This window comes from Gorilla gorilla, chromosome 4, assembly GCF_029281585.2.
Source record: "Gorilla gorilla gorilla isolate KB3781 chromosome 4, NHGRI_mGorGor1-v2.1_pri, whole genome shotgun sequence".
NCBI classification, from domain to species: domain Eukaryota; kingdom Metazoa; phylum Chordata; class Mammalia; order Primates; family Hominidae; genus Gorilla; species Gorilla gorilla.
This window is the reverse complement of record NC_073228.2, coordinates 98,068,993-98,094,917: the sequence shown is the minus strand read 5'-3', so window position 1 is coordinate 98,094,917 and position 25,925 is coordinate 98,068,993. Positions and strand designations below refer to the sequence as shown.

General features: G+C 35.5%; 1 protein-coding gene across 16 annotated transcripts in view; it reads left to right on the top strand.

Annotated features, from left to right (window-relative positions):
• The window catches only part of ARB2A (ARB2 cotranscriptional regulator A), a 493,438-nt gene that overhangs the window by 134,276 nt on the left and 333,237 nt on the right, over nt 1-25,925 (top strand). For 13 of the 16 annotated variants that reach the window (XM_019027554.4, XM_055387115.2, XM_063705876.1 and 10 more), the window contains 2 exons: nt 13,095-13,160; nt 18,657-18,848. In XM_019027554.4, the coding sequence (XP_018883099.1) occupies nt 13,095-13,160; nt 18,657-18,848 (258 nt within the window). The remainder of the gene's footprint in view (nt 1-13,094; nt 13,161-18,656; nt 18,849-25,925) is intronic. The other 3 variants (XM_055387122.2, XM_055387121.2, XM_055387127.2) reach the window with 1 other exon arrangement.

Below are 25,925 nucleotides of genomic sequence, written 5' to 3'. Positions count from 1 at the left end.
TGTTGGGTTAATTTTTCTATATGGTAAGAAGTAGGGGTCAAGTTTTATTCTTCTGCCTATGGTTAGCCAATTTTCCCAGCACCATTTATTGAATAGGGTATCCTTTCCCCATTGTTTATTTTTACTGACTTTGTTGAAGATCAGTTGGTTGGTGGTGTGTGACTTTATTTCAGGGGGTCTGTATTCTGTTCCATTGGCCTATGTATCTCTTTTTGTACCAGTACCATGACGTTTTGTTTACTGTAGCCTTGTAGCATAGTTTCAAGTCAGGTAATGTGATGCTTCCAGCTTGATTTTTTTTTTTTTTTTGCTTAGGATTGGCTTGACTATTTGGTCTCTTTTTTGGTTCCATGTGAATTTTAGAATAGCTTTTTCTAATTCTGTGAAAAATGACGTTGGTAATTTGATAGGAATATCATTGAATCCATAGATTGCTTTGGGCAGTATAAATATTTTAATGATATTGATTCCTCCAACTCATTAGCATGAAATTCTTTTCCATTTGTTTTTGTCATCTGTGAGTCTTTCAGCACTGTTTTGCAATTCTCCTTCTAGAGATCTTTTGCCTCCCATGTTAGATGTATTTTTAGATTTTTTTTTTAGTGGCTATTGTAAATGGTATTGCATTCTTAATTTGGTTCTCAGCTTGAATGTTATTGGTATATAGAAATGCTAATTTTTGTGTTTCGATTTTCTGTCCTGAGAGTTAGCTGAAGTCATTTATCATGTCTAGGAGTCATATAGTGGAATCTTTAGGGTTTTCTAGATATAGAATCATATCAGCAATGAAAAGAGATAATGTGACTTTCTCTTTTCCTATTTAGATGCTGTAGTAGTTCATTCTCACACTTCTATAAAGAAATACCCAAGTCTGTGTAATTTGTAAAGGAAAGGGTTTTAATTGGCCTCAGGAAATTTACAATCATAGCAGAAAGCAAAGGGCAAGCAAGGACCTTCTTCACATCCAGCAGGAGAGAGAAGTTCAAGCATGTGAGAGCACAGGAAAAACTCCTGTTTATGAAACCATCAGATCTCATGAAAATTCACTCACTATCATGAGAACAGAAAGGGGGAAACTGTCCCCATAATGTAATCACTTCCCTCCCTTGAGAGGTGGGGATTACAATTCGAGATGAGACTTGAAGTTTGGGACAGAGAGCCAAACCATATCAGATACCTTTTATTTCTTCCTCTTGCCTGATTGCTCTGGCTAGGACTTTCAGTACTATCTTGAATAGGAGTGATGAGACTGGATATCTTCTTAGGGGGAATACTTCTAACTTTTGCCTGTACGGTATGATATTGGGTGTGTTTTTCATAGATGACTCTTATTATTTTGAGATGTGTTCCTTTGATGGCTAGTTTGTTGAGGGTTTTTATCATGAAGGATGTTGGATTTAATGAAAGCATTTTTCTGTGTGTGTTGAGATGAATGATCATCTCAATAACAATAAATAACCAAAAATCATTTTTGTTTTTAATTCTGTTTATGTAATGAATCACATTTATTGATTTGCATATGGTGAACTATCCTTGCATTCCAGGAATAAAGCCCACTTGATCATGGTGAATTAACTTTTTGATGTGCTGCTGGATTCGATTTGCTAATATTTTGTTGAGGATTGATTGGTCTCTGTTCATCAGGGATATTGACCTGTAGTTTTCTTTTCGTATTGTATCTTTACCAGATTGGGATAGGGAGTTAGGGAGGAGTCCCTCCTCCTTGACTTTTTGTGATAGTTTCAATGGGATTGGTACTAGCTCTTTGCGTATCTAGTAGAATTGGTAGAATTCAGCTGTGAATCAATCTGTTCCAGGGCTTTTTTTGGTTGGTAGTTTTTTTAAATTACTGATTCAGCTTCATCACTTGTTCGATATTGTTGTTTCTTCCTCATTCTATCTTGGGAGGTTGTGTGTTTCAGGGAATGTATCCATTTCCTCTAAATTTTCTAGTCTGTGTGCATAGAGATGTATATAGTAGTCTCTGAGGATCTTTTATATCTCTCTGGGATCAATTGTGATGTCATCTTTGTCATTTCTGATTGTGCATAGATTTATTTTCTTTGTTAATCTAGCTAACAGTTTATCAATTTTATTTATCTTTCAAAGAACCAAATTTTTTATTTTGTTGATCATTTGGATGGTTTTTTGGGGTCTCAATTTCATTTAGTTCTGTTCTGATTTTGATTATTTTTTCCTTCTACCAGCTTTGAATTTAGTTTGTTCTTGTTTTTCTAGTTCCCTTAGGTGCAAGGATGGGTTGTTAATTTTGAGATTTTTCTGTTTTCCTTTTTTTTTTTTTTTTTTTTTTGAGATGAAGTCTTGCTCTGTGTCCCAGGCTGGAGTGCAGTGGCATGATCTCGGATCACTGCAAGCTCCGCCTCCCGGGTTCACAGGATTCTCCTGCCTCAGCCTCTGGAGTAGCTGGGACTACAAGGTGCTCGCTACCATGCCCAGCTAATTTTTTGTATTTTTTTAGTAGAGACAGAGTTTCACCATGTTAGCCAGGGTGGTCTCCATCTCCTGATCTCTTGATCTGCCTGCCTCAGCCTCCCAAAGTGCTGGGATTACAGGCATGAGCCACCACGCCCAGCTAAGATTTTTCTGTTTTCTTGATGCAGTCATTTAGCACTACAAACTTTCCTCTGAATGCTTTTGCCACATCCCAGAGGTGTATGTGTCTCTATTTTTGTTTGTTTAAAAGAATTTTTTGATTTTTGCTTTAATTTCATTGTTTATCCAGAAGTCATTCAAGACTTTTATGTAATGATATCCATATATAGTTTGTGTGGTTTTGAGAGTTCTTCATGGTGTTGATTTCTATTTTTATTCCACCATGGTCTGAGAAGATGTTTCGTATGATTCATTTTTTATTTATTTTATTTTTTAATTTAGTTTTTTCAAAAACTTTACCAAGACTTGTATTATGACCAAGCATGTCACCAATCCTGAAATATGTTCTGTGTGCAGATGAGAATAATATATATTTTGTTGTTGTTGGGTGGAGTATTCCATAGATGTCTATTAGGTTCAATTAATTAAGTGTCAAATTTAAGTTCAGATTTTTGTTTGTTTTCTGCCTTGATGATCTGTTTAATAGCTTTTGTGGGGTGTTAAATTCTCCCCTTATTATTGTGTGGCTATATAAGTCTTTTCTTAGGTCTAGAAGTAATTGTTTTATAGATTTGGGTGCTCCAATGTTGGGTGCCTATTTATTTGTTGAATAAAACCCTTTATCATTATGTAATATTACTTTTTGTCCTTTTTATTGTTAAAGTCTATTTTATCTGATATAGGAATAACAACCTCTGCCCTTTTTTGTTTTTACTTGCATGATAGATCTTTCTCTATAGAAAGATTTTTACTTTGAGAAAGATCTTTCTGTATAGATAGATCTTTACTTTGAGAAAGATCTTTCTGTATAGATAGATCTTTACTTTGAGCCTTTGTGTGTCATTACATGTGAGATTGCTCTCTTGAAGACAGTAGAAGGATGGGTCTTGTTTTTCCATCCAGTTTGCCACTCAGTGTCTTTTAAGTGGAGTGTATACATTGTTTGCATTCAAGGTTAATATTGATATTTGAGGTTTTCTTCCTGTGTGGTGTCGTTAGCTAGTTGCATGGTAGTCTCAATTGTGTAGTTGCTTTATTGGGTCTGTAGGCTATGTGCTTGCATGTGCTTTTGTGGTAGCAAGTATCATTCTTTCATTTCCATGTTCAGATACCCCATAAGCATTTTTTGCTAGTGATCAATTCCTTTAGCGGTTGCTTGTCTGGGGACAATTGTATTTCTCTTTTGTTTGTGAAGCTTAGTTGGGTGGGATATGAAATTCTTGGCAGAAATTTCTTTTCTTAAAGAATGCTAAAAATGGGTCCCCAGTCTCTTTTGGCTTATAAGGTTTCTGCTGAGAATTCTGCTGGTAATCTCATGGATTTTCTTTTATTGGTGATGTGATTCTTTTCCATGGCTGCCTTTTAAGAATTTTTGCATTGATCTTGGATAGTCTGATGACTGTGTGTCTTGGGGAAGGTCATCTTGTATAGTATCTTGCGGGAGTTCTCTGGATTTCTTGTATCTGCATGTTGACCAATTTAAGCAAGATTAGAGAAACTTCTTAATTATATCCTCAAATATGTTTTCCTACTTGCTTACTTTCTCTTCTCACTCAGGAATGCCAGTAAGTCATAGATTTGGTCACTTTACATAATCCCATATTTCTTGAAGGCTTTACTCAGTTTTTACAATTATTTTTTCTTTATTTTTGTCTGGGTTGACTTGGAAGGGCCAGTCTTTGAGCTCTGAGATTCCTTCTTCTGCTTGATGTATTCTGTTGTTAAGACTTCCAATTGTAGTTTGAAATTCCTGGCTGGGCACAGTGGCTCACGCCTAGAACTATTCATGTTAGAACTACTGGGAGGCCAAGTTCAAGGAGTTCAAGACCAGCCTGGCCAACATAGTGAGATCTGGTTTCTATGAAAAAAATTTTAAAATTATCTGGGCATGGTGACATGCACCTGTAGTCCCAGCTGCTTCAGTGGCTAAAGTGGGAGGATCAGTTGAGCCCAGGAGTTTGAGGCTGCAGTGAGCTATGATCATGCTACTGCATTCCAGCTCGGGCAACAGAGCGAGACTGTCTCCAAAAGGAAAAGAAAAAGAAATTCCTGTAGTGAGTTTTCTCTTTTTTTTTTTTTTTTTAAGAGACAAGGTCTCCCTATGTTGCCCAGGCTGGTCTTGAACTCCTGGGTTCAAGAGATCCTCCTGCTTTGACCTTACAAAGTGCTAAGATTACAGGCGTGAGCCACCACACCAAGCCCCCTGTAGTGAATTTTTCAATACCAGAAGTTCCGTTTGGTTCTTTCTTAATATAGCAGCTATGTCATCTTCAGTTTCTGAATTGTTTTTCTGATTTCTTCGTGTTGGATTTCAGCTTCCTTCTGGGTCCCATTCAGTTTCTTTGCCACCCATATTCTGAATTATCTGTCATTTCAGAATTTTTATTCTGGTTAGGATCCATTGCTGGGGAACTAGTGGGATCATTTAGAGATGATGAAACACTCTGGCTTTTTGTATTGCCAGAGTTCTTGCACTGTTCATTCTCATGTAAGAGAGCTGATACTTCTCTCTCTTTTTTTTTTTTTTTTTTTTTTTTTAGTTTGCTATCATTTGGATGGGGCGTCTTGATTTGTTATTCTTTTTTCCCTTGTGGGTATGACTGTGGTGTGTATTGTTTGTGATTGATTGGATTTGTTTCTTGGCACTTCAGGGTGCCAAGGCTCTATATGGGTTTCTTGGATATAGATAGGTTTGTTAACTGGCTTTCTCAGATGTTGCTTGTTTTAGCAATGTAATTTTGATTGGTCATGTATTTCAGGCTACAGTCAGTAGGTAGCACTTAATTGTAAGAGCTGGTTGGTGGGTGCAGGAGCAGAGGCAATGGAGAAGCGTGAAAAGCACCCTCCCCCAGCCAGTGTTCACCTTCAGTAGGGGTGAAGCCACTGGAGAAACTCAAGAAGTTGTCTCTTTAAGGCCATGCTCATAAATCCTGGTGGGAAGAGCCTTTGCCAAGTTCACAACAGTGAACTGAGAAAAGGGGCAGGGAGGCGAGAGATTACTCCCCTCGTCCTTGTCCATTCAGAGGCTTTGGTGGGTGCTTCCTTCAGCAACTGGCACCACTCTTGCATTTCCTTTGACCCAAGTAGGACTTTGGCAGGATTTGCTCCCTACTCCTTCGGTGGCAGACCATGCCAAGGATTAGATTTCCAGGAGTGAGATCTGCCTCCCTTCTGCTCCTGAGACCTGGTGGGGCACTATCCCCCATTTATTGGTATATTTTAAATTGAGGAATCCAACCAATTATTCAGTTACATACTGAATACAAAGATCTTGAAGCCTCTGCCTCTCAAAATAAATGGTTTGAGGATTTTAAATTGTATTTTTATTAATCATAATAAGCAAAGTGAAACTGAGTAACATGGAATAGATAGAATAAATATTGTTTTTTTGTTTTATTTATTTTTATTTATTTATTTATTATTTATTTATTTTTGAGACGGAGTCTTGTTCTCGTTGCCCAGGCTGGAGTGCAATGGTGCTATTTCAGCTCACTGCAACTTCTGCCTCCCAGGTTCAAGTGATTCTCCTGCCTCAGCCTCCCAAGTAGCTGGGATTACAGGCTTGCACCACCATGCCTGGCTAATTTTGTATTTTTAGTAGAGACGGGGTTTTGCCATGTTGGCCAGGCTGGTTTCGAACCCCTGATCTCAGGTGATCCACCTGCCTTGGCCTCCCAAAGTTCTGGGATTACAGGTGTGACCCACCATGCCTGGCTAAATATTGTTAAAAGTGAAAGTTTTTGGGAGGCCGAGGCGGGCGGATCATGAGGTCAGGAGATCGAGACCATCCTGGCTAACAGGGTGAAATCCCGTCTCTACTAAAAGTACAAAAAATTAGCCGAGCGTGGTCGTGGGCACCTGTAGTCCGAGCTACTCGGGTGGCTGAGGCAGGAGAATGGCGTGAACCCAGGAGACAGAGCTTGCAGTGAGCTGAGATCGCGCCACTGCACTCCAGCCTGGGCAACTGTGCAAGACTCCATCTCAAATTTAAAAAAAAAGCGAAAGTTTATCTTCAAAATATTTTTAAACTTTCAATATAGTAAGAGCTTATAATATCAAACTTCATTTACATTTGTGATACATTGTAGTGTGATAAATCATATTGCTTGTTTTGACTCCTTTGGGCTCATTTGTGAAATCAGGGCTTTCTAAGCAAACGAATAATGTTAAAAGAAGATGCTTATGTAAAAGTAAACTATTTTCAACTGTTTTGTAAGTATCCATTTAATGTAAACATGATATATGTAATTATTTCAAGCAGAAAACAGAGTATTATTATCACTTAAGTGTATTCATTATAAATGACCTAATTTCATTCTGCCATTTAGAACCAAATTTCTACTAGGCAATGATTTATTATCCTAAGGCTGTTTACAAATTGTTTCTTTTCTTTTTTTGGTTGTGGGGAGAATCAAACCCCAGTGTCCCACGTAACAGGTAGGTATACTTACCGCTATGCAAGCACGGAAAAAATGGTTTATTTTAAAATATTTTAAGCATTTAAAAGTTATTTTTCTTTTAAAATGTTTCAGGTGTTTAAAAACTTTTAAAAAATGATTTCTTCTAATGTTTTAGTTCATATTTTATTAATTCAGATACTTACTGAGTCTGTTTTCTAAGATTTTATTTGGTTGAAAGAGGCATAAAAATTTTAAAGATATATTTAAATCTTTTAGAGTTTCCCTTTTGATTCAATTTATCCACCTTTACGTTTAAAGTCAGGATTCTCTTAGCATTTACGTGTCATCTATAGGGATGGGTATGACTGGTGATGTATGGGTATTGGTGTTTTATGTCTTGGGCTGATGTTCTTACTCTCCTAATAGGCCTAATATAGAAATTTTTTATCTTATGTAGTTAATAAAGTTGTAAAATAACAGTTGTTATTGCTGTGAATCAATAAGGCCAAATTTAGTTTGTTACTATTGAGAAATTTTCTTCTGAGGAAGAAAGAATGAAAGCTTGAATATCTGGTAATAAAATAAACTTTGTGTTTAATTGAAGTATTTATATTATTTACTTTACCTATGCAGTAATATATATTATCGTGTATTACATTTTATTTCTCAAAAGGATCTGTAGTACCTTCTAGGAGGCTTCTTAATGTCACTCTTCCCCACCCCCTTAAATTATAACTAGCTAGAGTAATTTCAGTGCTGTTACTGGACTAAAGGTTATCATTGCTGGCTTCTTATTTAATTAAAGACCTGAAGTAATGCTGAGATGAATGAGGAACATGATAAGCACATAGTAAGTGCTTAATAAATGTCAAAAGTAAATTCATAGTAGGATGAATATAACCCTTCTATTGGAAGTGCTCCATGGAGAAGTGATTTTTATTATACTTCATTTTCCTTATTTCTGTGTTTTATTTCATTGATCACCCCTGCTCTCCTTTTAACAATTTTCTTTAATCCCTGCATGCAGAAACTCTGAGCTGGAAAAATTTGAGTCAGACTCTAATTCCTTGAGGGCATTACTGTATTAGTAGTCAGGATATTTATTCCATGAATATATAATCTCAAAATTATTTTTCTGTCACTTCCATTGTGGATTCATTTAACTTTTATCTTTATGGCAGCTTCTTAGGAATCAGAAGAAATCCAGGAAAATTGCCAGGTGTAGTAGATTTTTCTTTCCAGTGTTTCTTTCAAATGACACTAGACATCTTCATGTGTAGTACAAGTACCTTATAACAGTATAATCAGTTCTCCTGTCTTGTCACTTATAACATTGCCGACATTCATTCTGCTTATCTCTAATCACAAAATACATTGTTGCTGTTATTATTTTAAACAAACTGTTATCTGTTAGATCAAATAAGAATAATAAAATATTTTATTTTACCTTCATTTCTTTCTTGTCTGACACTCCTGTTTCTTTGTGTTGATCCAAATTCCTGACCTCTGTAATTTTCATTTTCTCTGAAATAAGTTTTAACATTTCTTGTGAGGCAAGTTTACTGGCAAAAAAAAAAAAAAAAGAAGAAGAGAAAAATTCCCTAAATTTTTATTTGTCTCAGAAAGTCATTATTTCTCCCTCACTTTTGAAGGATAACTTTGCAGGATATAAAATTCTAGGTTGGTGGGGTTTCTTTCAACACTGAGTAATTCTCTCCTCTGTCTTCTTGCTTACATAGTTTGTAAGAGAAGTCCAATGTAATTCTCATCCTTGTTCCTCTGTAAGTAAATTTCCACCCTTCCCCCACCAGCTTCTTTTAAGATTTTCACTTTGGCAAGGTATAGTTTTTTTTTATTTGTTTCTTCGTTTTATTTATCCAGCTTGATGCTGTCTGCACTTCCTGGATCTATTACTTTTTATCTGTCATTAATTTTGGAATATTCTCAACCATTATTGCTTCAAATATTTTCTGTTTCTTCTCTCTTCTCCTCCTTGTATTCTCATTATGCATAAGTTATACCTTGTGTGATTGCCCCACAGTTCTCTAACATTCTGTATTGTCTTTTCATTCTTGTTTTCTCTTTGCATTTACATTTTGAGCATTTCCATTAACTTATCTTTAAGCTCATTGAGTCTTTCCTTGGCCATGTCCAGTCTACTAATTAGCCTAATAAACCCAGTCTTCATTTTTGTTACAGTGGTTGTGATCTAACATTTACTTTTTATTGTATCTTGGTTTCCATGTTTCTCCTTACATTACCCATCTGTTCCTGTATGTGGTGCATTTTTCCAATAAAGCCTTAACATATTATAGTTGTTTTAAATTCCTAATCTGATGATTCCACTATCTCTGCTATATCTGAGTCTAGTTCTGATGTTTGGTTTGTCTCTTCAGATCATGGGGGTTTTGTTTGTTTGTTTTTGCCTTTTAGCAGCCTGGTAACTACTTGTTGAAAGCCTGATATCATATATCAGGTGAAAGGAACTGAAGTAAATAGGTCTTTAGTGTGAGATTTTATGTTTATTTGGCTAGGCATTAGATTGTGTTTATTGTTTGCTTTAGCTGCATGTCAGAGGCTACAGTTTCCTCTAGGTTCTTTGTTTTTGTCTCCTCTATTGTCTTTGGTTTTTTTCTAGGGTCCTTAAAAAGGGCCTGACTCTTAGAGTTATTTTAGCTGTAATCCCCTGGTATTTTATAGGAACTCTGTTGATATGGTGGTAACTTAGGGTAGATGGGGAGATATTCTATAGTCCTCTATTAGGTCTCATCTCTTAAATGAGCCGGAGCTGGGCATTTACCTTTCTGCCAGGTCAGCTAGGTTCTGGTAAAATAGTTTCTCTTCAACTATTGCAGGCATTGTTAAAGACAATAGAGAGCTCTGGAGTATTTTTAAATGGTTACTTTTACCCTTCCCCTGCGGGAGAGTTTTTATGTAGTCTTCATAGTGAGAACCTAGTAGCCCTCCTGGAAGTAAAACTCATAAAAATTTGTCCCCTCCCCCTTAAGGTTGAACCTCCTCCTAGTTTTTAACTCTTAAGCTAGTCCACACCCCGCCAGCAGTTCCTCCGTTGCAGTTTGAAGTGTTCTTACGTTAGTACTGGCTTCAGCTGAGGTACCCTGTAAACTGATTTTATATCTGCTTGTCTGTCTCTCTCCATTTTCAGGGAAGCAGTTTGCTCTGTGGCCTCACTTCTCTGATGGATCTAATGAGAGTTGTTGACTTTCAGTTTGTTCAGCCTTTTTTGTTTTTGTAAGGTCAGTAGTACCTACTTCCAAGCTCTATATACATCAGACCAGACAACGGAAATTCTCTGTTTCTTATTAGAATGAAAACATAATTTTAGAGCCTGCGTAGTCTCTTAAGCCTTTTCTTTTCCATCTATAAACACAGCTCCCAGTGAACATTTGAACACAGATGACATTTGGAAAGAAATACTTTTTTCATCTCCTTTTTGAAATTATCTTTTTCATTTTTTGGTTTTTCTAAATGCAGAGTGCAATTCTATGCAATCTGGAAGGCAATGAATGAGTCCTTGATGCTTTCTTCCTAAGCCTTGATTTAGCAATTAGAAAATGTTTTTTTTTTTTAAATCTTGAACTTGTATCTCCCTCAAAAGATGTAGACAGGATGGACAGAGAGGAGAATTCATGTACAATTTTAAGTATCTTCTGTATGCCAGAGTATCCTGTGAATACAAGAAGGAATAAAGGTAGGAGACCGAAATTATAGTGTTCTATAAGTAGATGTGTAACAGACAGGTAACGATATTCGAGTAGTATATTAGACAATGATATTCAGTCATGTCCAGAGGCAAATAGAGGTGAGACACTTTGCCATACCTTGGAGGGTTGGGATGAGACCGTGAGAGTTACCTGAAGGAGTTGACATGTGATCTGTATTTTGGAGGATGACTAGAGCTGAGGAGAGCATGCTGAACACGGAGAATTGCCTATAAGATAGATGATTGCATCTATGGTTGCTTTTTTCCTACAGTAAGGATTTGGAGATCAAAGCAAATTAGGCAAGTTAGGTAGTGTTTCTCCAACTCTTACTTGATATATAGTTTTATTACTTGGTTTGCTATGTTGCAAATTCCAGACTTGCTCTATCGTGTTTTCAAAGCTAAATAAGCAATTTTTGAGTTTTTGAATTGTTTTATATTATCTTGTAGTATAAACCTTGAGGATTAACTGATGTACCTAGTAAGAGCTGTTGACTTCTAGTTTGTGCAGCTTTTTTCTTTTTGTAAGGTCAGTAGTATTTAATTTTTTAATTCTCAGATTATGTCTCAAGTGTTTGGCATGGTGGTAGAATTCATTTGGATTAAATTTCATTGGTTTTGTTGTTACTTCAAATGTAAGGATATTTTGTGATTTCATAGATAGTAGGATATTTTCAGAAATGTTAAACCACTCATTTTGCTAATCTTATTTAATCTATTTCTCTTAAAGCAGCAGGTCATAATATATAACTTTACACATATGTTTAGTTTGAACCTCCACATTTTTAGTTTACTCTTATAAGTCTACAGTACCACTACATCCCAGTGAAGGTATAATCAACATAATTTTAACTACTATGTTGAAATGTAAGAATACTATTAGTTTAATAACTAGCATTTTATTACCTAGTTCTAATGTAGTATCATAGCTTTTTAAATTACCATTACCAGCCAAGATAAAGCTGTTCTAGCATACATCTAATATACTGTTTCTAAAATGAAATGAATGCGTATACATAGAAGAAAGAATTTTGGACTCCTTGAAGAAAGCAGGATAAAGAATCTATTTTAGATTACGAATACAGCACCAAAGCAATTGACATCTTAATTTTCTAAAAAAATCATCCTGTGATTTTGTTTCATAAAATTTGACTTTTAATTATGTTTCTGCTAAAATTATTCTCTGAGGTATTTTGCATAGATAACTTAAGACATTTTGGGGTGGAGAAACACTCCTTAAAATGACCATTAGTACCATGTATTTAATATTTGTTTTTATTCCAGGTGTCTGTTTCCTTACTCTTTGCCTTCCTTAACAGAAATAGTATGTTGATTTTCTTTTGCTGCTATAACAAATTACTATAAATTTAGAGGCTTAAAGCAACACAAATTTATTATCTTAACAATTCTGTAGGTCAGAAGTCCCGTATGAGTTTCACTGGGCTAAAATCAAGGTGTGAGCAAGCTGTTTTTAGGATCTAGGGGAGAATTCGTTTACTGCTTATAAGGGTTGCTGGCCGAATTCAGTCCCTTGCAGTTGTAGGACTGAGGTCTCATTTTCTCACTGCTGTAAACTGAAGGTTATTCCACTTTATAAAAGCTACCAAATTTCTTGGCTTGTTTTCTTCCTCCATGTTGAAAACAAGCAATAGCCAGTTGAGTCACTTTGCATCTCTCTGACCCACTGTTCTTCTGTAATCTTCTACTTTTAAAGACATACATCACCCAGATAATGCTAGAAAATCTCGCCATTTCAAGGTTCTAAACTTCAGTTAAATCTGTTGGTTCATTTAATATGTCACATAACTTATTCACAGGTTCCAGGAATTAGGACATGGACATCTAGAGGAACTGTGTTTCTTCCTAGCATAAGCAGTGTTACTGACAGGTCCCTTACTTTCTGGATGAGTTTTCCTTTTCTGTTTAGAATACCTCTGACTTTTTCCTCCTCGATTCAGTGAACACAAAAGAGGTGTTGAGATTCAGAGTCACTAAGGTGCCATTAATATATTAAATATAATGCCTATAGGAAAATAATAGGAGAAACAAATTTTAGAAACACTGAAAAAAGAAAATATACTTTCAGAGTATTCTCTTGAAAAAGAGAAAGTTGTGTATATTTTTGTTAATGTGTATTAATTGTTCCTAATCCTTAATACAAAGGTTCATAGTTATTCATACAGCAGCAGGAAGTAAACCATTATGGGTAATTAGGAGTCTCTTAATATAGTATCAGAGCATTCCAAGATGAAGAGATATTTACTCAGAGCAATAACTTGCAACAATTTACCAAAATTTATGTCAGTTTTGATAATGGATGACATTGGATCTTAATGTGTTATTTCTTTCCTACTTAGATCATCACGAAGTATGTATATGAGCTCCTGGAAAAGGATTGTAATTTGAAAAAAATATCTATTCCAGTAAGTCAAATTTTAAAGAAATGTTTATTTCAAATGAAATGTTTATTTCCAAGTAAAATAGTTTTTAATTCAGAAGAAAACTTTTGTTTTGGGTTGACTGTGATAAGTTTAAATGTTAGGGTTTATTATGTTGATAGCGATAATTTTAAATGCTTATTAGTATACCTCATCTCATTCTGCACAGTAGTTCGTATAAAGAATACTCTTCAGTATAAAGTAAAAACCGATTTCTAGTCTCTTTGAAAATGATGACTCAATTAAAAGGATTACCCTTACCTGTACCATTTCTCATTTCACTGGAATAATTTATTTTTATTTATTTGTAGTAAACCAGTGCAGTTTTTGTTACATTAGACATTCACTATCTCTTTAAATATTTCTTGGTTTTTAAAAATATGTCTTATTTCTACACATAGTATGTTGTTTCCTCTATACATTCCCAAATTCATTCCTGGTGCTTCCTGTTTCATAACCCTGCTCCTTCCCTTTTTGGCAGAACATTTTTTTGAATTTTGCACATTTTGACATTTCAGAGTGAAAAAGTTTGAGATTTGTTCTCAGACTCAAATTGTCAAAAAACAAAACGAAACAAAAAACACAAACCCCTGTTATTTTAAATGTAAACCACAAAATATTAAGCTTTAAAATGAAGAGATTGTAATCGTGTGTGAAACGGTGGTTGGACTAGATTGGAGGATCTTTGCCGTCCCTGACAACTTTATGATTTTATGATATGTAAGAATCTGGGAGACTTAATGAAAGTAATTCATTTAAGGCACAACACTTTGCATATAGATAATTTTGTTTGCATGAAATGTTGCATGAGTTTGAAAAATTCTTTGGATAGTGCTATTTTATTATAAATTCGAGGGTTTGAGGATTTCTTAATATTGTCCCTCTCCAGAACTGATTCCATAGTTCCTTTTTTAAAGGAAACCTTTTTATTTGATTTTCCATAAGTAACCTCAAGTGCAAGATCACATTATTAGTCATTCACTCATTATTCATTTATTCAACATATATTTATTTAAATGTTTTTTAGGTGATGGACACTGGTCCAAGTGCTTATGATGGATTAGTCAATAAAATATTATTCTGTGTAACAGCTACATCAACCCTTGGTTTATTTGGAAATTTTTCTTCCTTTACAGACAAGATTTTAGTACCTTTCTGGGAATGAATATACCAGTCTTTTTTGAATTTAAACTTACTGTCTTAGTTTAGACTTTAGGCCTAGCATTTTACTTCATTTAAAGTATATATTGAAATTTGGTCTTCTGGAAAGTCAGGGTAGAATTTTGTCACTTTGCCCAGTTTTCCTTTCTTGTTAATTTTATTTCTTTCAGAGTTTCTGAAGAATGATATTTAAAGAGCATTAGGTTAATTTATTGATACAACACAATTAATATTGAGTCTGCTAACTCTATAATACTTCTAGTTCTAGGGAACCCTTAAACTCACTTCAGTCTCCAAATTTCTAGAACAAATCACAAAATAATTGGCTGTATACAGCATGTTATATGTTTAAATTTCATTATTGATCTTTATAGATGGAAGATAACTCTGTATTATGGATCTGATTATCCTTTGATTTTAAATTTGGAATATAAAGCTAATAAGCAAGAGAGATTTACTTTATATGAAACTTAAGCATCATGCCCATCTTTGGTTAATAAAGTTTCCCTTATTTTGTAAACTTAAAAACTCTGAATTTTGTCTTAGGAAATTAATATTTCCCTTTAAATTATCACATATTTGGTACTGTTGTGAAACTTCTCTTCACAACTATTTTTCAATAGCTATTAGCTTTCTCCCAAGCTCTCTTAAGTCTCAGTGAGAGTGGGTTTTTGTATGTGGGTGTCTGTAAATAGTTGTTCTTTTTACTTAAAGAATACCATCAAACCTTTTTTTTCCTGGTGATGAACTCTTTTAGTTTTATAGTTAAAACTATTTTAAAAGGGAAAAAGAACCATTTTTTAAATGACAGCTCTTTGTGGAACCCATGATTTGATAGTAAACATTATGATCATGCCTATGTTTAATCCACATCTCTCATAAATAGGCATAAAGTATTCTCAATTATAGTAAAATATCTCATACTTGTATAGAACACTGGAGACATGAATTAACAACTTCACTACAAATTTTCACGTAGTTTATTACATGCATCATGTTTCAGCAATTAATTGTGTTCACGAGTATTCCACAATGAATTGGTAACTGCTAAAATTGTTTGGTGCAGTCTTACCAACCAAAAGGTGTCTGAGATTGATTTGTAATAAAGTGAGGTGGTTCGCTGGAATGACCATTATGTGTATTCCTTAATGAAAGCTTAGCTTAATAAATTACCACTGTTTGAAGATAAATGGCCTTGGAACAGCCGTATGTTCAAACTTAATTAGGTTAATGAAGAAGAAATTATTTTATTAATATAGATATCTTACTATTTAAAATTAGCACTAACTTTATAGAAAGTACATTGTAGTTACCATGTGCAGAGTCAGAGTTCTATGTAAACTGAGGTGAATATTAGCCAATGACCAGCTAAAATACTGCTCTTACCCCTTACTCATTAATATTATTACATTTTTCATTTTCATTGTTGTTTTTCTTTAATATTCTGATATTCTCATATTTTGAAAGTCAACTTTTCTCAGTGTTCAAGTAAAACTTTAATTTATTCATGGCTACCTTAATTTGTAGCCCCTTAAAAATTATTTAGCAGCATTTTTTTTTAAATGTGATTCCCTTTTCCCTCTTTTTTCTTTTTTGAGACAGAGTCTCACTCTGTTGCACAAGCTGAGTGCTGTGGTGCAGTCATGGCTTAGTGCAGCCTTGACTTCCTGGCCTCAAGCAATTCTCCAGCCTCAGCTTGCCAAATAGCTGGGACTACAGGTGCACACCACCACACCTAGCTAATTTTTGATTATTTGTAGAGACAGGGTCTCACTATGTTGCCCAGGTTGGTTTCGAACTCCTGGACTCAAGTGGTCCTTTATCGAGCAGCATTTTAATATAAAAAATACATTTTTATCATCTGAAAATAAGTTTCTTTCAGTTCTAAGTGATTACTGTGGACTTCAAAGTGCCAGTATTCTATTGCTTAAAAAATTGACTCAGTTTCTTGGTAACAGGGGACTTAGTCAAATAGGAAAAAAGAGACAGTGATCAGCACCTACTGGAATATCTGTACTACAGGTTTTTTCATGAAGGTGAATAGATATCCATCTCCATAGCCATTCCAGGATCCATTAAGGCCTCACTGACCTTAAGAGCCACTTTTCTTTGTGCGTGTTTAGACATAGTGTTTGGTAATTGAGTGACTAGAAACCCCTGTGGCCTCTTTCTTGTTATACGCTGACAGCTCTGCCTTTCAGTTTTTTTATTTTGTTCTTATCATCGTTACTTTTTTTTTAGGCTTCTTTAACTGAGCAATTCTCCTATTTTTATATAATGTTCCTAGGTAAAAGGGAATTTTTCTTCTTAGGTTTGGTTTTCCTGTGTCTGTCATCCACTTATCTTTCTGTGTGGCTGTAGTCATATTTATTGTCATCATTATACTTTGTTTACTCTGGACATAGCATGCAGGTGAAGCTAATATGATTGTGTTACACTTCATATCTCTCTTCCTGTATTTTTAGCTATTGCTAATAAAATTATAGTTATGTCATTTTAATTCTTTAACATTGTATAGCTCTTGTAAAATTCTCTATAATTATGTACTAGTTTAATCTTCAGTATATGCTTTCTGAACCAGGCAAGTATTATAACCATTTTGGAGGATCCATTATTTAGTTAAATGTCTTTTATCTAAAGGAAGTCACTGGTGAGGCTTGATAAGATTCCTCATTCCAAAAGTTTATTGTTTTTAATTACTGAGTGCCTACAATGTGCTAGGTTTTATTTTAGGTACTGAGACTATATAAGTGGATACAAACAAGAGAACTCTGTGCCTGCCTGGACTTACGTTTTAGTGGAGGGAGCAGGCGGTGAATAAACACATTTGCAAAAATATAGAGTAAAGCATACAATATGTTAGATCTTGGTATGTGCCGTGGAGGAAAATAAAACAGGGAAGGGGACTACGGAATTCTTGGGACATGTTTGGAATTTTAAAAGTGGTAGTCAGGGAAGGCTTCAATGAAAAGGTGTTATTTCTTCTTTAAGACCTGTGTCCATGCTGCTCTTGCTGAAATAATTGCCATTTTTGCTATGTTTGCACAAATGCCTAAGCCATCTCTTACTGAAACCAGCCTGATTGTTTTAGAAGTACAGATATTTTATTTTATTTTATTTTATTTTATTTTATTTTATTTTATTTTATTTTTCTCTTCCTAAGCGTAATGACTGGGAGTATTTAGAATCCAGGGCTTTTTTTGGGGGGGGGCATCTAGAGTTTTTGTATACTTCCTATTTTGATAATTGTATGAACATATACAGTTGACAAAGTGAAGAGCTATTACGTTACACAATATGTGGATTGACCTTCTTTATGTAAGAGTACCAGCCACCAGAATGTCAACTTCCTGCTTGATCTGGCTATCGAAAGTCTTCCATTTCCAGTCACTCGCCAGTGCTGATGTGGAATACCACTCAGTGTGTCATGGCATATGTAACAAAAGGTTGGGAAGTTATCTCTGTCTAAAAGTGTTTTGTGTCTTTCAAATGTAAATCATACATCATATAGTTAACAATCTAAATATTAAGTACAAATCAAAATGGATAAAAATATTTACTTTTTATTCTGTAAGTAACTAGTTTATAAAGTAAGTTCAGTGGAGTACATAATGTGGCTTTGTAAAAATAATTGTTATGTAATCCTGTGTTCACAATCTGAATGAAATTTGGAAGTCCATTTACATAGATCAAGTAAGAATAGAATAGATGGTTAGTTTTTAAATAGTTTCCTCTTCTTCCCCTTAAAAGTTTAGTGGTATTCCTGGCTGATATATGATTTTCCAATACGTCTATCTCCAATTTTAGTTTTCTATTTTTTATTATAGGTGCAATATATTTCTGTTATACAACTATAGACTTATAGTTGTGTGACCGTGGGCAACTTATTTAAACTCCCTAAGCCTCAATTTCTTCATCTATAAATCAATATAATAATAGTACCACCTAAATGGGTTGTTATTGAATGAGATAATGTTTTTACAACAGGTAGCATAGCAGCTAGACTATAGGAGGCACTAAAAAAGTAGTTATTTTTATTTAGAATGATAATACTAAATATACAATAATAATGAAGAGAAACATATTACCAATATTTTTTATATTTTTATATTTAAATTACTATCATGTCTTGTCCCATCCAACTAATATATAATTGTTAACCTCTACTGAATATTTTAATTTTGTGTTAAAATTGTTTTTTACTTCTATAATTCTATAGTAACCATTTAATACTTTATAACAGCCATTAGTTGTTTTTTCATTTATGTGTATGCCTGATCAGAAGACATTTATTTATTATTTAATTTTATTTAATTACAGGTAGATGCCACTGAGAGTGAACCAAAGAGTTTTATCTTTATGAGTGAGGATGCTTTGACAAATCCACAGAAACTGATGGTTTTAATTCATGGTAGTGGTGTTGTCAGGGCAGGGCAGTGGGCTAGAAGACTTATTATAAATGAAGATCTGGACAGTGGCACACAGATACCGTTTATTAAAAGAGCTGTGGCTGTAAGTACAATTTCCTGGGTTTTTTTTTGGCATTTTATAGTACTGTTTTATTATATGTTTTTATGTTTCTTCAAAAAGTATATCCTAAGCATAATCTTATCTTTGGGTTGTTATTATTTATTTTACTTGTATGAAAGATTATTCTGCATTATTTTGCAGTTACAAAGAAAAACAAAGTGGCATCTTGAGCATACAAAGATTTAAATAATGTCTTTTGAGTGAATTATTTTTCTAAAATATTTTTAATCCTGTGAAATATGACAGGATTAATATTTTCTAAAATATTTTTAATCCTGTGAAATATCAATTATCAAACTATCAATTATCAAACTATCAAATATTTATCAACATTATTGAAAATAACTTCTGACAAAAATATCATGACTGCTTTTGTAAACCTTTGCCTACCTAATTTGGTGAAGTTAGAAACTAAAGGAGATCTGCTACTTTGAATTAATCTCATATTATTTAAAGGAAGAGTTGGAATAACTAAATTTTTTTGTCGTTTCTTTAAAATGTTTTTTAGAGCCCACAAATAAAATGCTTTAAGCATGAGACATAGACATACAGAATGGCAAAATGTAATGTTTAATGAATATTTTATTCTTATTTGCAAACTTTTTAGAAACTCCTATTTTTAAATTGTGTTCAAGGTTTCTTTTCTTGCAATAGTGAAATGTTTTTCTGACATAATATTGGCATATTTTAATGTTTGACTGCTTTTGTTTTACTGTTGCATTCATAAGTTCCATAGTGAACAGCCCAATTTTGCAGTGTGAATTTCTTTCACATGAGTAGATTTTTTTTTTAGAAAAACATAAACTGATATCTTGTATCAGTTTTGTAAAAAGTAAAAAGTCTTTTGTAAAAAGTAAAGGAATATATGTGTCCATGTAGGCTTTATTTGTTTTATTTATAAGAATTATTACATTTTTGTAATTAAAATTAGAAAGGATTTCTTTAATACGCTGATGATTACAAAAGTCAAAGGTAACATGTTCTCTATTCTGTTAACTCAGAAATGAGAAATGAAGGCTCAGCCCAGCTCCTAAAAAACATTTTGGTTAATAGATTTTGAAACCCTTAAAATGCTAAAAGTAGAATTTCTTAGGTTAACTATATGTTTTTTTTTCCACTTTTTGTGGATAGGCAAAGAATGGAAAGATACTACTTTTGATCTGGTTGCTAATTTCGATAGTGTATATTTTAGTAGAATTGAAGTAACTAAAATAAATTGAAATTTAGACTAAATTAACTCACATAAAATATTATGTTTAAACTGTTTCGGATTTCAGGTTTTAAATAGTGAAATGAACTTTCTCTCTGACACATTTGTTTGTAGTTAGAACAGATCCTGTCTATGTATTTTCGGAAGAACATTATATGTAAAATGTGTTCACAATTTGATGAATATTTGAAAATATAACTTAGTAAAGAAAATCGGATGCTTTCAACATGCAGTGCTAGGTGAAATATTTTATGTAGTTATGTTGTCCCTGCTATAGATCACCTAAGCCTTTCCTATTCTGGAATATTTTATTGTTGTGTAAAGATTTCGCAGGGAAAGTCTATATGGAAAACCATGCCAAACATGTTTGTTTGAACAAACTTTGTGGTGATATCCCAAACAGGAGGGAGGAAGTTTGTCAGTAACTACAATAGTAAGTCATTTTGTTCTTATAAGTAGGAATAGTGTTTTGGGGATAACAGCATTTCACTGTCTTGAATTTTGTCTTCTTAAAAAAATGGCAATTCATGATTCCTTGAAAAGAAGCAGCTGATTTCTAAGCATGCAGCACACATAAAAACTTCAGTTTATGTATTTAATTCTCCTTATTTCTTAAAAAAAATGAATATGAACATTATTATGGTAATTTGCTTCCTGGTGTTTTAGAAACAGATCACTTTTAAATCTGGATAAAGTGATTTTACTGCTTTGACTTTACCTTTTCATAGTGTTTTCTTCAAGGGTTGCTCTGTGGATGGGGAGGTGTTGGTTGCGGGAAAGATGATGGTATTTTAAGATGCAGGCAGAGGAAGACTAATAAGCAGGGAATAAGAAGCTGTCCCATTCTTACTTTTTTTTTTTAAATCAGGCTAGCTCTGCTTTTGTTTTTATTTGTTTGGACTTTTTCTAAAGTTTTATTTAAAGAAAGATTTCCAAAATTTTCCAAAAGTTAGAACCTCTGGTCTATTTTTCATGATCTGTGGGTTTTCATATCACAACTGAAGTAAATTCTGATATTTTGGGGGCCACACAATATTATCTTTACTCAGTGTTGTTAATAATATTTCCTTATATTCCCTGCAGATTTTTGATATAAGACTGAAATTCCTAAAATTGGATTCCTATCATTTTATGGTTAAAACCTTTTTTCAATAGTAGAGCCCTGTCTAAGTGGACTGGTTTGTGAACAGTATTAAGTTTAAATATATGAAGCCACTTAAGTTGAAAGGAGGGCATGGTGAATATTGGAACCACTCCCACAACAGCCCCTGAGATTTCTTCACCAAATGCCCCAGGGTTCCACAGGTCATAGTTTGAAAATCATAGGTATTTTAATCCTTGCATTTTAGATACTTCAGGACTTTATTATCAAAAGTGTATTAAGAGTTCATGTTGGAGGAATGGTGCATATGAGATAAATCCCCACAAGTGCTTCTGAGGTTGCCATCGCTAATATTCATGGTGTTTGACAATCTTCATTGCATAATGTGTTACCTGGAGTAAGAAACACTATTTCACGTAGCCAAGTACCAATTCTTCAGCCTCTGATTGTGCAGCTTTAGAGTTACTCATACTTGTTTCTTCTTTGATGGCCTTTACTCACATACACCTTTTTAGGCATTTCCACTGGTCTCTAAAAAGGGGTAAAAAGCAGGAAACTCTATTCATGCCCAAGAGGCAGTGGTAGGAGCAGATGTTGACGTGGTCCAGGCCCAGAGTGAGCACAGGGGCCTGGCCCGCCATGACCTAGCTTCCATAGCAATGTGGGCCAGGCAGTCCCACACAGCTGAGGGTTTATTTATATTTCTCAGGCTCTAGCTATAAGGGGAAATGTAGAACTTGATGGCAGTTATATTTGTGAAAACAAGGATTGAGAAGTTATACAAACTATTTTGTAATAAAATCAGTAAAAAAGTAAAAGTTTAAATTACAAAAGATACTTTCAAAATACTATCTATAAGTGATCTAGGTATTAATTTTAATAATTTCATGAGAAGTCTGATTACTTCACTAGGATAGCATTTTCCCTAATTTCTCGTAGATGGATTATTCAGAAGAATCTGCTATTTCCATACTTCCTTACTTTGATTATAATATTCTTGCTATTATTTCTGAGTTTTAAAAATTAATGCTATTTTTATTAATGTAATTTATACAGTTTGGCTTCCATAACATGGTGGACTGAGCTTATTAATATGAACTTCTCCCAGTAAACACACATAAAAATAATGAATAAAATGTAACAAAAATACAAAATACCTAGTTGTATATGAGTGTTCAAAAGACAGAGAAGGAGGAGAGTGAAGGCAGAGGAAGATGGCTAAATAGAAGCCTTCACCAAATGTCCTCACTGCAAGGACATCAAGTTAAACAACATCCACACACAAAAAAGCACCTTCATAAAAACCGAAAATCAGGTGAGCAGTCACAGTACCTGGTTTTAACATTATATCACTGAAAAAGGCACTGAAGAGGTAAGAAAGACACTCTTGAATCGCCGATGCCACCCCTTCCCTGTGTCCTGGCAGCAGCAGCATGGTGTGGAGAGAGAATCTGTGCATTTGGGGGAGGGAGAGCACAGTGACTGTGGGACTCTGCATTGGAACTCAGTGCTACCCTGTCACAGCAGAAGGCAACACCAGGCAGATCTCAGTTGGCACCCATGGAGGGAGCATTTAGACTAGCCCTACCCAGAGAGGAATCACCCATCCTAGCAATTGAAACCTGAGTTCCAGCAAGCCTCACACCACGAGCCAAAGTGCTCTGGGGTGCTAAATAAACTTGAAAGGCAGTGTAGGCCATAAGGACTGCAATTCTTGGGCAAGTACTGGTGCCGTGCTGTGCTGTGCTGTGCTGTGCTGTGCTGTGCTGTGCTGTGCTGTGCTGTGCTGTGCTTAGAGGCAGTAGACTTAGCAAGCAATCTACTGAGATACCAGCCAGGGCAGCTAGAAGAGTCCTTGTGCCACCCCTCCCCCAACCCAGGCAACACAGCTCGCAGCCCAAGAGAGACTCCTTCCCTCTGCTTGAGGTGCTTGAGGAGAAAAGAGGGAAGGGTAAAGAAGACTTTGTCTTGCAACTTGGATACCAGATGAGCCACCGTAGGATAGGACACTGGGCAGAGTCCTGAGGCTCCTATTCCAGACACTAGATTCCAGACGACATTTCTAGATGCATCCTGGGCTAGGAGGGAACTCGCTGCCTTGGAGAGAAGGACCCAGTCATTGCAGGATTCATCACCTGACTAAAGAGCCCATGGGCCCTAAATAACCACCAGTGATACCAGGGAGTATGTCATGTGTCTTGGGTGAGACTGAGATGTGCGGCTTCAGGCGAGAGCCAGTACATTCCCAGCTGTGGTGGCAATGGTGAAAGATTCCTTCTGTTTGAGAAAAGCAGGGGGAAAAATAAAGGGGACTTTGTCTTGCATCTTAGGTACCAGCTCGGCCATAGTGGGATAGAGCCCCAACAGCCTTCTTAGGGTCCTTGATTCTAGGCCTTGACTCTTGGGCAGTATTTCTGGACCTACTGTGGGCTAGAAGGGAGCCCACTGCCTTTACAGGAGAGTCCTAGGACTGGTAGCATTTACAAGTGGACTGAAGAGCCCTTGGATACTGAGTGAATATTGGCAGTAGCCAGACTGTACTTGCCACAGGTGTGGGGTAGTTGTGGCCATTGGAAGAAACTGCTGCTTGTGGAAAGGGGAGGGGAGAGTGGGAAGGACTTTGTCTTGTGTCTCGGGTGCTCAGCCACAGCAAAATAGAAAACTGGGTAGGTTCCTAGAGTATCTGACTCTATGCCCTGGCTTCCTGATAGTGTCTCTGGAGCTGCCCAGGGCTGAGGGGAACTCACTGTTCTGAAGGGAGGGATACAAGCCTGACTGGTTGTAGAACTGTAGTACCTTGAGTGGACACAGGTGGTAGTTAGGCAGTGGTTCCTGCAGGCCGTAGGTGAGATGTGGTACCATACTGGCTTCAGGTCTGACCCAGTGCAGTGCCACTGGTGGCAGCCACAGGGTACTTGTGTCACCCTTCCCCAAGCTCAGGCAGCTCTGCACAAAGGGAGAGACTCTGGGGGAAAGTAAGACAAGAGTTTCTGCCTGGCAATCCAGAGAATTCTTCCAGATCTTATCCAAAACCAACAAGGCAGTACCTCTACCAGTATGCCAGAGCCATAGCATACTAGGCTTCTGGTGACCCCTAAAGCAGATATGGCTGCAGGGACCAAAAACATATAACACAATACCCAAGTGCCTTCGGATACCTGGAAAGCCTTCCCAGGAAGTAGGTGTACCAACAAGCCCAGATTGCAAAGACTGCGATAAATACTTAACTCATCAATGCCCAGATACTGACAAACATCCACAAGCATCAAGACTATCCAGGAAAACATGACCTCACCAGGTGAACTAAACAATGCACCAGAGACCAATCCTGGAGAAACAGAGATATATGACCTTTCAGACAGAGAATTCAAGATAGCTATGTTAAGGACACTTAAATAAACTCAAGCTAACACAGAGAAGGAATTCAGAATTCTATCAGATAAATTTAACAAAGAGATTGAAATAATAAAAAAGAACCTAGCAGAAATTCTGGAGTTGAAAATGCAGTTGAAAGACTGAAGAATGTATGTTTTTTAATAGCTGAATTGATCAAGAAGAAGAAAGAATTGGTGAGCTTCAAGACAAGCGATTTATAAGAGACAAAATAATAAAGAATGAAACGTGCCTAGAAGGCTCTAGAAAAATGCCTCAAAAGGGCAAATCTAAGAGTTATTGACCATAAAGAAGTGGTAGAGAGAAGTAGAGGTAGAAAGTTTTTTCAAAAGGAAAGTAACAGAACTTCCGAGACCTAGAGAGAGATATCAATATCTATAACTTTCTAAGAAAGTTATGGAACTCCAAGCAGATTTAACCCAAAGAAGAATACATCAAGACACTTAATAAATTCCCAAAGGTCAAGGATAAAGAAATGATTCTAAAAGCAGCAAGAGAAAATAAACAAATAATATACGATGGAGCTCCAATACTTCTGGCAGGACACTTTTCAGTTGAAACCTTGCAGGCCAGGGGAGAATGGCATGATATATTTAAAGTGTTGATGGTAAAAATCCTTTTACCCTAGAATACTATATCTGGGGAAAATATTCTTCAAACACAAAGGAGAGAGAAATAACAACCTTCCCAGACAAACAAAAGCTGAGTGATTTTATCCACACCAGACGTGTTCTACAAGAAATGCTAAAGGAAGTCAGGTAATGTGATTCTTCCAGTTTGGTCCTTTTTGCTCAGAACAGCTCTGGCTACTGTCAGTGTTTTGTGGTTCCATATAAATTTCATGATTCTTTTTTCTATTTCTGTGAAGAATGTCATTGGTATTTTGATAGGGATTGCACTGAATTTGTAGATTGCTTTGGATACTATGTACATTTTAACAATACTGTTTCTTCTTCCCTCTACTCATCCTTTTATTACAAAGGTGGCAACTTCCAGGGTCTTACCTATATCCAGGGCTCTTAGTTTTAGTTCCCACCTCTTAGTCCCAAAGGTATAGATCATGTGTGTGTGATACAGATCATGTGTGGCCTTGGGTTCATATCTTACCAGCTATCCCCTGAAGTTGCAACACCTTCCAGGGATTTACCACTGTGTTGTAAGTTATCTCTTACATTTAGGAAATCTTTTAGGCATTTAGGAAATCTTTTTCTTTTTCTTTTAATTTTTGTATGTACCTAGGTGTATATATTTATGGGGTACATGAGATATTTTGATGCAGGCATACAATAAGCAATAATTACATCAGGCGTGAGCCACTTCACCTGACTTCACATTATACCATAGAGCTATAGTA